This window comes from Hemitrygon akajei, chromosome 7 (assembly GCF_048418815.1).
Source record: "Hemitrygon akajei chromosome 7, sHemAka1.3, whole genome shotgun sequence".
Classification (NCBI taxonomy): Eukaryota; Metazoa; Chordata; class Chondrichthyes; order Myliobatiformes; family Dasyatidae; genus Hemitrygon; species Hemitrygon akajei.
The window spans coordinates 61746331-61762695 of record NC_133130.1 but is presented as its reverse complement, the minus strand read 5'-3'; the positions used below and the strand labels follow the sequence as shown (position 1 = coordinate 61762695).

The 16365-nt window shown below is 41.1% G+C and overlaps 1 protein-coding gene across 1 annotated transcript in view; it reads left to right on the top strand.

Annotated features, from left to right (window-relative positions):
- Window positions 1-632: 632 nt before the first annotated feature.
- LOC140730501 (EGF-containing fibulin-like extracellular matrix protein 1) overlaps window positions 633-16365 on the top strand; it is a 100550-nt gene continuing 84817 nt past the window's right edge. Inside the window, exons 1-4 of the mRNA XM_073051032.1 lie at window positions 633-934; window positions 1441-1528; window positions 1805-1853; window positions 3532-3792. Of these exons, the coding sequence (XP_072907133.1) occupies window positions 1448-1528; window positions 1805-1853; window positions 3532-3792 (391 nt within the window). The 5' untranslated portion in view covers window positions 633-934; window positions 1441-1447. The remainder of the gene's footprint in view (window positions 935-1440; window positions 1529-1804; window positions 1854-3531; window positions 3793-16365) is intronic.

Sequence of the window (16365 nt, the reverse complement as noted above, 5' to 3'; positions counted from 1 at the left end):
ATATCTATATTTCCCTCCTCTTCAGAAAAAGAACTGCTCATTCATCACTGCAGAGAAGAACGCTGACCTAGGAGCTCGTGCCGCTTGTCAGAAAGGCTTCGAACTGGAGGTGGTCGAGCTCACCGCGTTTATTTGTATTTTATTATTCATTGCTTGGATGAACCTCTCGGTCGCGCCAGCCAAAGGTTGTCGTAGTAAATCACCCACATGCTGGGCTGGAGTTGTGTGTTGTTCTTGGCTCTCAGAGTCAAGGAGCAGTGCAAACAGAGGCCGTTTCACAACTGCAAATGCGGGCTTGAGCTTTTTAACAAACTTCCGATAACTTGCCCACTCAGATACATTGTAGTATCGTTTTCAGTTCATTCTCGTCTAATTCCAAGAAAATTATTTATGTCAACATATTTTAAGACTTGTCAAGTGTAGGGGCTTGAGTCAATGGAAAATACCACACACGGTGAAAATTGATTTTGTTGCTTATATTTTCTATCAACTGCCGATGACGAAGTCTATCGCTTATATTTGGAGAAGCATTCAATTTTACAGGCAGTAGCTTTATTCCAAAGCAACCCACAAGTATGCCACTATTAGTTTACAACCCCATTTGATTGTGGGATGACAGATCACTGATTGCTGGTCCCGCCTGCCTTCACTATATAGGCAGCGAGCAGCGGTATCACCTGATGACTGCAGTTGCAGCAAGACTCTCGTTAACTGCTCCTGAAGGGTTTGTAGTTCGCTCTTCTGTTATCAGTTTGGGTATTGTGGTTAGCCTGTGAACCTGCAGAGGGAGCAACACCACTGCCGCACAAGATCTTCCTCATAAACCACTGCAAGTCACATACTCAGCACTGCACTCCTGATCTGGTTTTAAAAAAAAAACAGCTAAACTCGAACAGAGAATTTTAAAGAGCTGTGAAGTCCGCTGTCATTAAAGGTAATACAAGTATATTTCGATAACGTTTAAATAAATGAATAAGATAAATATAATTTGGATTCTGGTTGTAATTCCATGTGCTTTTTACTTTTATGGGTGTTTATTTTCATTTTAACTATCTGGTAATCTCTTTCTGAATGCACCTAAAATATGGTCATGGATATTCACAAATGTATGGAAATGAAAAAGATAATTATCATATGTGAAAACCAAGTGGTTAAACATAGAAGGAATTTTGAAATCACTGAATGAGGGAATATTTTTGAATCATTAATAATCTGATATGAATTTGGAAAACCATGAATGCTTGCTTCTCCTCACTGTTCTCTGCTGCTTGTCAAGACTTGTACAAATGTTGTTAGATTAAACTTGAACTCATTCCAAAATATGTGTTAAAAAGTCCTTTATGTTTATCATGCATTCTCAAATGATAAATGTAGACTCATTATAAAAACACTGCAAAACTTGTATTTTGTTAGTGATTATAAATTATTGTTGTTCTTTAGATACAAGATGCTGCATTGGTGTTTGCTGGTGACATTTATTTTGCACAGTACATCCTCACAAGAGACTAGTGAAACCATCACATATACGGTAAGATATCTTGAAGAACTGAACGTTAAGGACCACATAAGATTTATTACAATTAAATCAGCTACTGCAAGGACACATTTATAGTAATTTATAATTCAATAAATTTACACTTTTAACGCATTTGATAGTTGCTCCTTTCTGAAAACATTGCTGACTTAGAAAATGACAGTTCTCTTAATTTAAGTTTTTTTGGTATGTTCCAAACTATTATTATTAACCAATTAATGCAAATGTGTGCTGAACTTTGAAACTTTTTTTGCCTTTATATTCCTACAGCAGTGTACAGATGGTTATCAATGGGATCCTGAAAAGCAACAGTGCAGAGGTAAGATAGTAAAATAAGAGAAACTGGGATTTCAAGTTTATCTCCATTTCACTTTTTAACTTTTCCATTTTTCTGTAATTTTCATATCATATTGTAATGACATCAGAACTAATGGTGATGAAGTATTTGACAATATTTATGAATGATCAATAATAAATATAACTGAATTCTAGAAGTCAATAATTGTATCTGCAGAAATTTAACAAAGGTATTGGAAATATATTTACATTATCATTCAATGCCAATTTTAATACTTAAGAAAATAAATGACAGTTTTTCAAAAAAAAATCCTGAATAAAACATATCATTGCTGATGCGTAATTTGATCAGCATCCTGAAACCAAACCAAGATCTGACTTTCTTCTTGGCTGTTTGTCTTGCTTCCCTGTTTTGAAGTTGAATTACCCCATTTCCTTGGTCCTTCCACTGCTTATTTCTTCATCCTTTAGTCTCCTTGGTTATGGGAGTGTTCTTTCAAGTTTAGATTTATTGCCATCTGACTGTACATATATACAAGCAAAGGAAACGATGTTCCTTCAGACCACGGTGCACCCACAAAACAATCATCACACACAGAACATAAAACAAAATATTACCACAAATAAGTTAATAAAATATAATTCAAAGTGCATGTAGTTTGCAGCACAGGTAAACAGCTCACTGGCCTAGTGATAAGACCTCAGCAGTGGCAAGGTATTCATTAGTCTCATAGCCTGAGATATCTAGTCTGGCAATCCTAGTCCTGATGCTCCTGTACCTCCTTCCTAATGGGAGTGGATCAAAAAGATTGTGGGATGGGTAGGAGAAATCCTCAACAATCCTTCAGATCATTCACCCAGCAACCGGCTATCAATGAGACTAAAATTTCATTTCATTTCATAAATTTCATTTACGTTTTCTGGAGATCTACCACATCAAAATTTTGTTCCACACAACCCAAGCTGTTATGTACAATTGAAGAGGCTCATATAATTACCTACTCTCCACTTACTCCACCATTGCAGAACTACAAAGGAAAGGAGGTAGGTCAAAGGTTCAGATCAAGAATCTCTGGGAGAGCCGTGAAAGTGATAGAGAGGGAGAGAGAGGTGGTAAATTATGGAGATTGGGACCTTGAAAGTTGTTGGCATAATTTGGAGGCTTGAACATCTGCTGAAGACTGTAGGCTAGCAGTTGGATATGGAGGTCAAAATTTAAAGAGGAATTGCATGAAGGGAATGGTACTACAAAGAGTAAGTTTTTATATTAGAGCTTTATGAAGCCTAAGACTGCTTGGTAGAATCTGGTCAAGTAACTTACTCTGAAGCAGGACTTGCATGTCTTGAAAAGACCAAGTTCTGCATGAATGTCCCAAGAGTGACATGAGATATATGCAGAATGTACACGTGGAAATCATATAAACATTGCATTATACACATCATAACTAAGCCTCTTTTTTCCAAGGTATGCTAATTCAAATTTCCATCAACATTATGGGCATGTGTTTTTAAAAACTTAACATATCAAAGTCGAAGATGCACACTCCCACTGTTGGATGGGGGGAATGGGGCTGATCAGATTTCTTCTAGTGCACCATTAACTTCTCTGTGATTCTGTGCAGTAATATCTGACCTTTTTATTTTCTTTAGAAAATAGTCTTTCACTTTTTAAGTGTTTTTTTTGTTTTATTGTTTTTCAGATATTGATGAATGTGAGACTATTCCAGGTGCATGCAAAGGAGAAATGAAATGTATAAACCATTACGGAGGATACTTGTGTCTGCCTAGATCAGCTATTATTATCACAAATAGTAGTGTTGAAAGTAGGATTGTACCCACAACCACTCCTGCTCCTGCTCGTGTCCCTGATCCAACTCAACGGGTCTATCCAAATCTACCTCGCTTCCTGCCGTGGAGATGTGCACGTGGCTTTACACTTAATGATCAAAACCAGTGCAAAGGTAAGACAGCATTGTAGACATTTTTTTGCAATTGGATGCTGGTTGAAAAAGAATGGTGCTGGTTATTTAACATAACTATGATTTAATATAAACAAATATACAATAATACATTTATTGAATATTTGATTATTATTCCAATGCAATGAGTTCAGTGGGATATAATCATTTAAATTTATTTCATATATCCACAGAAAGTATTATTGCTTCTGTTATCTTTCACATTTTGCTTTCCACTGATTTAGGAAACTCATTTTACTTCATATTCTTGGCAATTACAGAGTTCAGGAGCACTTGATGAGAATCCAGCAGGATGCAAAATTCCAGCAGGGAGGTTAGGCAATGTCACTGACCTTTTCCTTGTAAATCTTTTTAAGATTTCTAATAGTACAGATGCTTTGTGCGTTGTATACAGTAGATTGTTCTTCTATACAGAATAGTGACAAGTACCACCTTGAGAGGTTTCCAATGACCAGAAGCTTAATTGCTATGACTACAAGAGCAAATCAAAAACAGAGTGGCGACTGTCTCTGCTTCTGACTCCACAATGCTTCTTCACAATGCTGCTTCATCTTTAGGGCATAAGTGATGAATTCGCCGGAGTGATTTGCTTTGACTATTACTGGTGTAGCAATACTTCAGAAGCCCATTTAAGCAAGGGGCTTCTAAAGCAGCCCACTTAATGGGGATCCACATTCTTGTGTAAACAATAATTCTATCTTACTTCTTCTACCCAAGCACCTGCAACATACATTGTTTAGTGCCATGCCATGGTGTTTCCACAACTTATGAACTCCAGAAGAAAGACAGCAGGAAATCCCCAAAAGGTTCTCCTCCAAGTCACATGCCTTCTTGACATGGAACTATAACACTAATCCTATTATCTTTGCATTTAACTATTCGAGCACTCTACCAAATTGCATTGTTGGAGTAGCTTCATCACAAGGTCTATGATTGTTCAACAATATGGCTATTATCACCTTTTCCAGAGCTATTCAGGATGATTAACAAAAACAGTCCTTTCTATGGATGAAGAACAAATGCAATATATCCTCAAGAAATACCTATTAATTTTTCTGAGACTAAGTGATGTGAATTGGTTTGAATCTATGCACAGAACATGTTTAACATTTAGCAAGGCTTACAAGCAAGTAATATACTTTTTGGGCCAGAATTGGTCCATTGGCTGAATGGAGTCAAGAAAAATACAGTGAGTTATTTTAAAAATAAATAAACTGTTCAAATCTAATTGACTAGTTTAGGCAAAGTCAGGCATGAACTCTGCTGCATTGAATTAAATAAACATTTCAATGCAGCTGACTGCAGAAAGAAAAGGTTCAAAGCTTTCCTTAATTAAATGCTTAAATATTTAAAGTGTGCAATTGCACTGAGGAAACATAGAAACATAGAAAATAGGTGCAGGAGTAGGCCATTTGGCCCTTCGAGCCTGCACCACCATTCAGTATGATCATGGCTGATCATCCAACTCAGAACCCTGTACCTGCTTTCTCTCCATACTTCCTGGTCCCCTTAGCCACAAGGGCCATATCTAACTCCCTCTTAAATTTAGCCAATGAACTGGCCTCAACTGTTCCCTGTGGCAGAGAATTCCACAGATTCACCACTCCCTGTGTGAAGAAGTTTTTCCTCATCTCTGTCCTAAAAGGCTTCCCCTTTATCCTTAAACTGTGACCCCTCATTCTGGACTTCCCCAACATCGGGAACAATCTTCCTGCATCTAGCCTGTCCAATCCCTTTAGAATTTTATACGTTTCAATAAGATCCCCCCTCAATCTTCTAAATTCCAGCGAGTATAAGCCCAGTCGATCCAGTCTTTCTTCATATGAAAGTCTTGCCATCCCAGGAATCAATCTGGTGAACCTTCTTTCTACTCCCTCTATGGCAAGAATGTCTTTCCTCAGTTAGGAGACCAAAACTGCGCACAATACTCCAGGTGTGGTCTCACCAAGGCCTTGTACAACTGCAGTAGAACCTCCTTGCTCCTGTACTCAAATCCTTTTGCTATGAATGCCAACATACCATTTGCCTTTTTCACTGCCTGCTGTACCTGCATGCCCACTTTCAATGACTGGTGTACAATGACACCCAGGTTTCGTTGCACCTCCCCTTTTCCTAATCGGCCACCGTTCAGATAATAATCTGTTTTCCTGTTCTTGCCACCAAAGTGGATAACCTCACATTTATCCACATTAAATTGAATCTGCCATGAATTTGCCCACTCGCCTAACCTATCCAAGTCACCCTGCATCCTCTTAGCATCCTCCTCACAGCTAACACCACCGCCCAGCTTCATGTCATCTGCAAACTTGGAGATGCTGCATTTAATTCCCTCATCTAAATCATTAATATATATTGTAAACAACTGGGGTCCCAGCACTGAGCCTTGCAATACCCCACTAGTCACTGCCTGCCATTCTGAAAAGGTCCCGTTTATTCCCACTCTCTGCTTCCTGTCTGCCAACCCATTCTCTATCCACATCAATACCATACTCCCAATACCGTGCTCTTTAAGTTTACACACTAATCTCCTGTGTGGGACCTTGTCAAAAGCCTTTTGAAAATCTAAATATACCACATCCACTGGCTCTGCCCTATCCACTCTATTAGTTACATCCTCAAAAAATTCTATAAGATTCATCAGACATGATTTTCCTTTCACAGATCCATGCTGACTTTGTCTGATGATTTCACCGCTTTCCAAATGTGCTGTTATCACATCTTTGATAACCGACTCTAGCATTTTCCCCACCACCGATGTCCGTCACCAACTTGCGCGAGGATTTACACTTCAGTGAGCCTATCCTATTCAGCAGCAAAGCAATGGAAAACTGCCTATTTGCGTTCTAAGCCTGTCAGGTCACTTGTCTGAGTGCTACTGGTACCACATAACTTAGTACTACCTGTCGCATGGTCAGGTGGTCGGCGACTAAACCAGCTCCCCCCCCCCCCCCCACCCCAGGCTTGCCTGGTGAGGAGGGTGGCTAGACACCCTGCAGGATGAAAAACAAGACCTGTCAAAGGGCGGATGACCCCTCTCGTAGGGTCAACGGCCATCTAGCAAACACGTGCCATGAAGCACGGAAAGGGCATCCCTTGCATCGAAGCTTGGTCTGGCTATTCACTGCAACAGAATGTCCCCCAGCCATCTTGGACTGCACTATGCCATTGGATCCGGGAGGGGATGTCGAGAGGGTCGGTCTGGACGTGTGCAAACCCCTACTCACCTAAAATCCATTCACACACACGCTGTTCCTTTCTGAGGAGTGGGGTTTCCCCACTAACTGACTGGAAGGAACTATTATCATCCTTTGGGATGGATAGTCAGAAGAAGACTAAGCAATTGATTCATATTAGTTTCTTTTTCAAGACAAGCCTCCCTCCTCTCTATCTTTTTGCCGCAGACTGTCCTGTTGTCTGCACATGCAGTATGCGGAAATAGGTAGATGATCTTGCAGCATATTTAGAGATGGGCACTATGATGTTGTGGGCGTCGCTGAGTCATGGCTGAGAGAAGATCATAGCTGGGTGTAAAGTGGGTAGACTTAACATTCATCAGAACAGTTGCCAGGATGTGGGATAGAAATTACAATGGAAGATAGAAAAGGCATGTCAAAAAGGCAATGTTACAATAGTCATGGGGATTTGCATGTGCAGGTAGATAGGGAAGATCGGGTTGGTATTAGATCCCAAGAGAGGGAATTTGTAGAATGCTTATGAGATGCCTTTGTGGAGCAGCTTGTGGTTGAGCTCACTAAGAGTAGATAGATAGATAGATAGATAGATACTTTATTCATCCCCATGGGGAAATTCAACATTTTTTCCAATGTCCCATACACTTGTTGTAGCAAAAACTCATTACATACAATACTTAACTCAGTAATAATATGATATGCATCTAAATCACTAACTCAAAAAGCATTAATAATAGCTTTAAAAAAAAAAGTTCTTAAGTCCTGGCAGTTGAATTGTAAAGCCTAATGGCATTGGGGAGTATTGACCTCTTCATCCTGTCTGAGGAACATTGCATCGACAGTAACCTGTCGCTGAACCTGCTTCTCTGTCTCTGGATGGTGCTATGTAGAGGATGTTCAGGGTTTTCCATAATTGACCGTAGCCTACTCAGCGCCCTTCGCTCAGCTACCGATGTTAAACTCTCCAGCTGAGCGATTCTGGTTTGGGTGTTGCATAATGAACCAGATTTGATTAGGAAGCTTAAGGTAAAGGAACTCTTGGGAGGAGGCCGTGATCATAATATGATAGAATTCACCCTGCAGTTTTAGAGGGAGAAGACGAAGTCAGATGCATCAGATTCACAGTGGAGTAAAGGAAAATACAGAGGCATAACAGAGGTGTTAACCAAAATTGATTGGAAGGAGATATTAGCAAGGAGGAAGGCAGAACATCGTTGGCTGGAGTTTCAGGGCATTTTGGAAGGCACAGGATGGGATACATCCCAAAGATGAAGTAGTATTCTAAAGAAAGGATGAGGCTGTCAAGAGAAGTCAAAGACAGCATAAAATCCAAAGAGAGGACATATAATTTAGCAAAAGGTAGTAGGAAGTTAGAGGATTGGGAAGCTTTTTAAAAACAGAAGGCATTGACATATATCATGAAATATGTTCTTTGGTGGCAGCAGTACAATGCAAGACATACAACTGACAATCATTACAAAAACTAAACAGAGTAATAAAGGAGTAGTGAAGTGGTATACATAGTCCATTCAGAATCTGATGGTGGGGGGAAGGATATACTCCCAAAACAGTGTGTGGATCTTCAGTCTCCTGTACCTCCTTCCTGATGATAGTAATGAGAAGAGGGCATGTCCTGAATAGTGAGGGTCTTTAGTGATGGATGCCGGCTTCCTGAGGCACCGCCTTTTGAAGCTATCCTCGATAGTGAGAGGGTTGTGCCCGTGATGGAGCTGGCTGAGTTTGCAACCCTCTGCAGCCTCTTGTGATCCTTTACATAGTAACTTTCCTCCTCTCTCACCTCCACACCAGTCCGCATGCTCTCCACCATACCTGTGTAGAAATTCCTTAGTCTTAGAGACATACCAAATCTCCTCAAACTCCAAATGAAGTATGAGTGCTGTCATTCCTTCTTTGTGATTATAAATGATGAAATTACACGGTGTTTCTTCCAATTTTATTCAGAATAACTTTTAAATCAGAGAGTCAATTAAAAACCCATAAAGTTTTCAGATTATTGGTAATATGTTGTCAATGGAAAAATGAACCTGAGAATAATGCAAAATGGGCTGCTTTCCATATCTACCTTTTAACATTTTTGGTGTAGCCATTGTGTGGTGACTGTTTTGTGGTTGAATTACTGAATTTGAGGGTTAAGAACTGGAGTTTTGTCAATACAAGCTTCAGCAAAGAGGATGAGCAATGCAAGGCAAGGTAAGATCAATTACTTTCTCCATGGTCTTGATGATTTAGAAATGGCAGTTAGGGTAGTTTTGTGATCCTCCTGCAGAATATGAGAGATCCAGGAAACTTCCAGATTATCTGGTCTATGTCTATGGGAAGTTCATCTAGTACGAGCTCTTAACTGACCACATTAGGCAACTAACTGGAGCTGCAGCTGGACTCACTCAGGAGCATCCATGATGCTTAGAGTAACATAGACAGCAGCTTTATTGAGACTGGCATTCCAAAGGTACAAGCAACAGGCATTTGGGTAACTACCAGGAAGAAAGAAGGTGTAGACAGTGTTTGCAGGATTACCCTGTGGTCATCGCCATCAGAAACAAGCATATTATATAGATGAAAACAAAAACACAAAATGCTGGCAGAACTCAGCAGGCCAGACAGCATCTATGGGAGGAGGTAGTGACGATGTTTCGGGCCGAAACCCTTCATCAGGAGTGAAGTAACATGGGATGGTTGAGGGGGGATAAGAAGTGGGGGGAGGGATAAAGTAGAGAGCTAGGAAGTGATAGGCTGGAGGGAAATGGGCTAGGGGGAAGGTGGAGAATTATGGGAAATAAAAGAGAAAGAAAGGTAGAGCTGGAGGGAGATTATAGTGAGGGGGGGAAAAAAGAGAGAGAAAGAGAACCAGACTAAAATAACAGATAGGGATGGGGGTAAGGGGGGGCAGGGGTATCAATGGAGGTCTGTGAGTTGGATGCTGGCAGGTAGGAGGCTACCTAGGCGGGAGATAAGGTATTGCTCCATCGACCTGCATGTGGCCTCACTTTGACGGTAGAGGAGGCCATGGACAGACATGCCGGAGTGGGAGTGGTCTGTGGAATTGAAGTGTGTGGCCACAGGGAGATCCCGCCACTGCTGGAAGACTGAGCACCGGTGTTCGGCGAAACGGTCTCCCAGTCTGCGGCGGGTCTCCCCAATGTACAAATGGCCACATCGGGAGCACCGGATACAGTATATCACCCCAGTTGACTGGGAGGTCAGGGTAATGCATTGCCCCCTGGGTGCCAGGGTCAAGGGTGTCTCTGAACATTTGCATTGGATGCCCTCATTATTTTATATTGTCTAATGCAAAACATGTGTACTATAAATGAATGGAAAAATTGTGGTTGTTTTCCATTGTCCTTAAAAGAAACGTGGGATTATCTTCCAGATTAATTTTTCTAACATTTCTGTGACCTGACTGTAGCAATAAATTATATTTTTAGTTTAAAAAGAAATGGGAGGGCACCACAGTAGCATAGCTGTTAGCACGGTGCTTCTACAGTTCAGGGTGTCAGAGTTCAGAATTCAATTCCTGCCCCATCTGTAAGGAGTTTGTACATTCTCCCTGTGACCACATGGGTTTTTTCCTGGTTCTCTGGTTTCCTTACACATTCCAAAGATGTACCAGTTAATAGATTAATTGTTCATGGTAAGTTCTCCTGTGATTATGCAAGGGTTAAATAGGTGGTTCATTGGGCTGGAAGGGCCTGTTCTGTGCTGTATCTTTAAGTAAATAAATAAACACCCTCAAGGGGAGGAACAAGCAGCCAGAGGTTGCTGTACATATTGGTACTAACAACATGTATAGAAAATAGGATGACATCTTGCAGAGTGAATCTAGAGAGTTGCAGATGTTAAAAGGTAGGATCTCTCGAGTTGTATTCTCTGGATAACACAGTGCCATGCACCAGTGAAGGTGTGATTAGGAAGGTGGGCAAATAAATGTGTTGCTGAACAGATGGTGCAGAAAGGAGGGCTTCAAGTTCTTGGACAACTGGAATCTCTTAAAGGGTGGAGGTGAGCTGACGTGGAGGGATGGGTTGCACCTGAACTGGAGGGGAACCAATACCCTGGTGGGGAGACTTGCTAGAGGTTCTTGGGAGGGTTTAAACTAATCTAGCAATTGGGGGTGGGTGGTTGCGGTGGGACCCTGAAGTAGTTCTGCAGCAGATGAAGTTAAAGCAAATACAGAGGTTAAAATGAGTGTTTTTTTTGTCGAGTACCTCTGCGAAATTTCCTGATGACCAACCATTTTAATCCCTATCCCCATTTCCGTTCTGACCTGTCAGACCATGGCCCTCTTCTGCCATGGTGAGGCTACACTCAGGTTGGAGGAGCAACACCTCATATTCTGTCCAGGTAGTATCCAAGCTCATGGCATGAACATCAATTTCTCCAACTTCTGGTAATTTGTTTTCCCTCTTGCCAAATCCTCCCTCTTGTAACCCTCCTTCCATGGTCCACTCTCCTCTCCTATCAGATTTCTTCTTCTTCAGCCCTTTACCTATTCCACCTATTACCTCCCTGCAGTTTATATTGACCCTACCTCCCAACCCCCACCTGGCTTAACCTATGACCTTCTAGCTTGTCCTCCTTCCCCTCCCTCCACCTTCTGCATCTTCCCTTTTCCTTTTCAGTCCTGATGAAGGGTCTTGGCCTGAAACATTAACTGTTTATTCATTTCTATAAATGCTACCTGACCTGCTGAGTTCCTCCAGCATTTTGTGTATGTTGCTCTGGATTTCCAGCAACTGCAGAATCTCATGTGTCTGAAAAGAGCAAGTCCAGTAGGCAGAGACACGACATGGAGCTCGGCATGTCTGATAGGCAAAACAGCATGTATTTTAATGAAGAAAATTGATGAGTAAGGCAGGTAAACTCAGGGCACAGATTTGCACATGGGATTGTGATACTATAGCTCCAGGCCCTTCCCATCGTGTGCAAGCCCAGCTAAATGTACAGCCCATACATACCAGTGAGCAATTGTGGATGTGTCAGCTGTAGTCTTCTGTCATGTAGGAACTCAGTTTGTGGCCATATTCCAAGTTGAAAACTGTTTGGACTATAAACAGTTCACAGGAATGGACTCTGCTACAGGGGCCTGTATTACAGAAGCATGGTTGATAGATGGCTAGGACTGACAGCCCAGTGTTCCAGGCTCCAGCTATTTCTAGCATAATAGAGATAGAGGTAAGAGAGGAAGAAAGTTACTATATTGGTTAGGGAGAAATATCACAGTAATACTTATTAAGAATATCTTGGGGGTGGGGGATGAGAGGTGGGATGTCCAGCAAGGCTTTACGAGTAGAACTTGGAAACGAGAAAGGGGTGATCACCTTGATGTGATTATGTTATAGGTGCCCACACTAGTCAGTGGGAATTAGAAGAACAAATATGTAGGGAAATTACAGATGTGTGGGAATAATAAGGTTCTTAAGGATGATTTTAACGTAACTTCCCTAATATTAACTGAGACTGCTATTGTGCCAAGTAATGAGATGAGGCAGAATTTATTAAGTTTGTCCGGGTGTCTTTTGAGGTAATATCTAGATAACCCTACTAGAGAAGGAACTACACTAGGCCTTCTGTCAGCACCTGGGCAAATAGCTGATTATCATAATTCTATTAGGTTTAAATTAGGCATGGCAAAAGTTGGGACCAGTTCATAAGTTTTAGTACTAAATTGGGATAGGCTAATTTTGATGGCATTAGATGGGAAATTGCGAAGGTTGATTGGGAGTGGTTGTCAGTGGGTAAAAGGACATCTGGCAAGCAGGAGGCTTTTAAAAGGAAAAATTCAGGGCCAACAAGAGCAAGGAAACATATGTCAGGTACAGGCAGCTGAGTTCAAGTAAGTCCCTTGAGGACTTAAGGGTTATACACTTAAGAAGGAAAGTAAAGGAGAATCCTAAAATATTTTTTGTGTATAGTAAGTGTGAAATGGTAACTGGGGAGTCAGTAAATACCCTTAAGAGTGAGTGTGAAGACACAGGAGATTAGCAAGGACTTAGATTAATACTTATCATTTATACTTTGGGAACTGATGTACTTAGGGAAGTGCACAATGGAAATGTGAAGTTATTTCAGGAGCACTTGCATGGAGTTCTGCATAGGTTTGTCCCATTGAGGCAGGGAAACGATGGAATAGTCAACATCTAGTCGACAAGAAGAAAGAAGCATTCTTAAGGGTTAGGAAGCAAAGATCAAACAGGGCTCTAGAGTGTTACAAGGTAGCCAGGTAGGAGCTTAAAAATGTATTGAAGAGAGCTACAAGGGGACGCGAGAAGGCCTTGGCAAGTAGGATTAGGAAAATTCTAAGGCATTTTACACGTATGTAAAGAACAGAAAGATGACTCTTGCTTGACAAATCTGTGGCAACTCTCTGAAGAAGTAACAATCAGGATAGACAAAGGAGAATTAGTTGACATTGTGTACTTGGATTTTCAGAAGGCCTTTGACAAGGTGCCACATGTGAGGCTGCTTAACAAGCTATGAGCCCATGATATTACAGGAAGATCCTAGCATGGATAAAACAATGGCTGATTGGCAGGAGGCAAAGAGTGGGAATAAAGGGAGCCTTTTCTAGTTGACTGCCAATGAATAATGGTGTTCCACAAGGATTGGTGTTGGGACTGATTCTTTTTAAATTATACATCAATAAGTTGGATGATGGAATTGATGACTTTGTTGCAAATGTTGCAGACAGTATGAAGATAGGTGAAGGGCAGGTAGTTTTGAGGAAGTACAGAGGCTACAGAGGACTTGAACAGCTTATCAGAATGGGCAAAGCAATGGCAAATGGAATATAGTGTCGAGAAATGTACGGTCATGCACTTCGGTAGAACAAATAAAAGGGTTGACTATTTTCTAAATGGAGAGAAAATACAAAAATCTGAGGTGCAAAGGGACCTGGGAGTTCTTGTGTAGGATTCCCTAAAGGTTAATTTGCAGGTTGAGTCTCTGGTGATGAAGGCATAAGCAATGTTAGCATTCATTTCAAGAGTTCTAGAATATAAAAGCAAGGATGTAATGTAGTGAGGCCTCACTTGGAGTATTGCAAGCAGTTTTGGACCCCTTATCTTAGAAAGGATGTACTGAAACTGGAGAAGGTTCAAATTAGGTTCACAAAAATGCTTCCAAGGTTGAATGGCTTGTCATATGAAGAGTGTGAAGTATGAAGAATGGCTCTGGGCCTGTATGCATTGGAATTCAGAAGAATGAGGGGTGACCTCATTGAATCCTATTGAATGGTGAAAGATCTCAATAGAGTACATTTGTAGATGTGGAGAGGATGTTTCCTATGATGGGAGAGTCAAGACCAGAAGACACATGCACAGAATTGAGGGGTGTCCTTTTAGAATGGAGATGAGGAGTAATTTCTTCAGCCAGAGACTGGTGAATCTGTGGAATTCTTTGCCACAGGTAGTTGTGGAGGCCAAGTCTTTACGTATATAAGGTAGAGGTTGATAATTTATTGATTGGTCAGGGCATGAAGAGATATAGGGAGAAGACAGGAGAATGGGGCTGAGAGGAAAATTGGATCAGTTATGATAAAATGGTGGAGAAGACGCAATGGGCCAAATGGCCTAATTCTGCTCCTTTACCTTATGGTCATATGACGATCTTGATAGTAGGGCCAATCAGGGATAAGAGAGGAAATGTGCTGGAGCTGAAGCCCTTAATGAATGTTTAGCTTCAGTATTCACCAGTAAGAGGAACCTTGATGAATGTGAGGTGAGTGTAGAGCATGGTAATATGCTGGAATATCTTGATGTTAAGAAAGAGGATATGCTGGAACATTAGGGTAAGTCCTTGGGGATGATCGTTGCATTCTCACTGGCCAGAGGAATAGTACCAGATGATTGGGGAAAGAAAATATTATTAATTTATTGAAGGTAATAGTGATAATCCTGGGAATTATAGACCAAAGAGCCCTAGGCCAGTGGTGGGTAAACTGTTGGAGAAGATTATTAGAGAGAGGATTTACACACATTTGGAGAAGCATAGCCTGATTAGGGATAGTCAACATGGCTTTGTGAAGAGTAGGTCATGCTTCAAGAGCCTGATTGAACTCTTTGAGGAATTGACAAAACATTTGACAAGGTTCCTCATAGTAGGCTCATTCAGAAAATCGGGAAGCATGGGATCCAGGAAAATTTGGCTGTGTGGATTCAGAACTGGCCTGCCCACAAAAGGCAGAAGGTGGTAGTAAGATGGAGCATATTCTGCCTGGAAGTCCATGATCAGTGGTGTTCCAAAAGGATCTGTTCTGGTACCTCTGATCTTTGTGATTTTTGTAATCGACTTGTCTGAGGAAGTACAAGGGTGGGTTAGTAAGTTTGCAAATGACACAAAAGTCAATGGCTTTATAGATAGTGTAAAAGGATGTCTTAGGTTCAACAGGACATTGATAGGATATAGAGCTGGGTTAAGAAGTGGCAGATGGAATTCAATCCAGAGAAATGTGAAATAATTCACTTTGGAAGATCAAACTATAAGGTAGAATACACTGTAGAGTTAATGGCAAAGTTCTTAGCTGTGTGGAGGACAAAGGGATACTGGATATAGATCCCTTAGTATCACAGAGCAACTTGATAGGGTTTTTGAGAAGGTATAAGGTGTGTTTGCCTTCATTAGTCAGTAATTGAGTTCAAGAGCCATGAGGCAATGGTGCAGCCTATAAAACTGATGAAACCACACTTGGAGTATTGTACTCAGTCTGGTTACTTCATTATAGGAAGAATGTGAGAGCTTTAAAAGTAGTGCAGATGAAAGTGTGCCTTATAAGGATAGGTTGAGCAAGCTAGAACTTCTCTCTTTGGAATGAAGAATGATGAGACAGAATTTCATCGAGGTGTACAAGATGTTAAGAGGCATAAATAGAGTGGACAGCCAGACACTATGTCCCAGGGTGGAAATGACTAATATAAGGGGGCATAACTTTAAAGTGTCTAGAGGAAAATATGGAGGAGATGTCAGAGGTAATTTTTTTTGGCAAAGTGGTAAATACTTGAAATGTACCACCGGGGGTGGTGACAGGCAGATACATTAGGGATATTTAAGAGACTCTTGGGCACCTGGATGAAAAACAAATGGAGGGTTATGGAAGGGAAGGATTAGATTGATCTTCGAGTAGGTTAAAGGTTTGGCACAACATCACGCTGCTATATGATCCTCCACGATCTCCATCAGCAGAGTTGCATCACAAGGCCGTGTGATTTGCCCCAGCTCTACTTGCTTTGTACTTGTGTCTGTGAGACTGACCATAGCTCCAGTGCTGTACTTAAATCTGCTGACGACATCACTGTTGTTGACCAAATCAAAGGTGGTGACAAATCAGCAGGTAGGAGGGAGATTG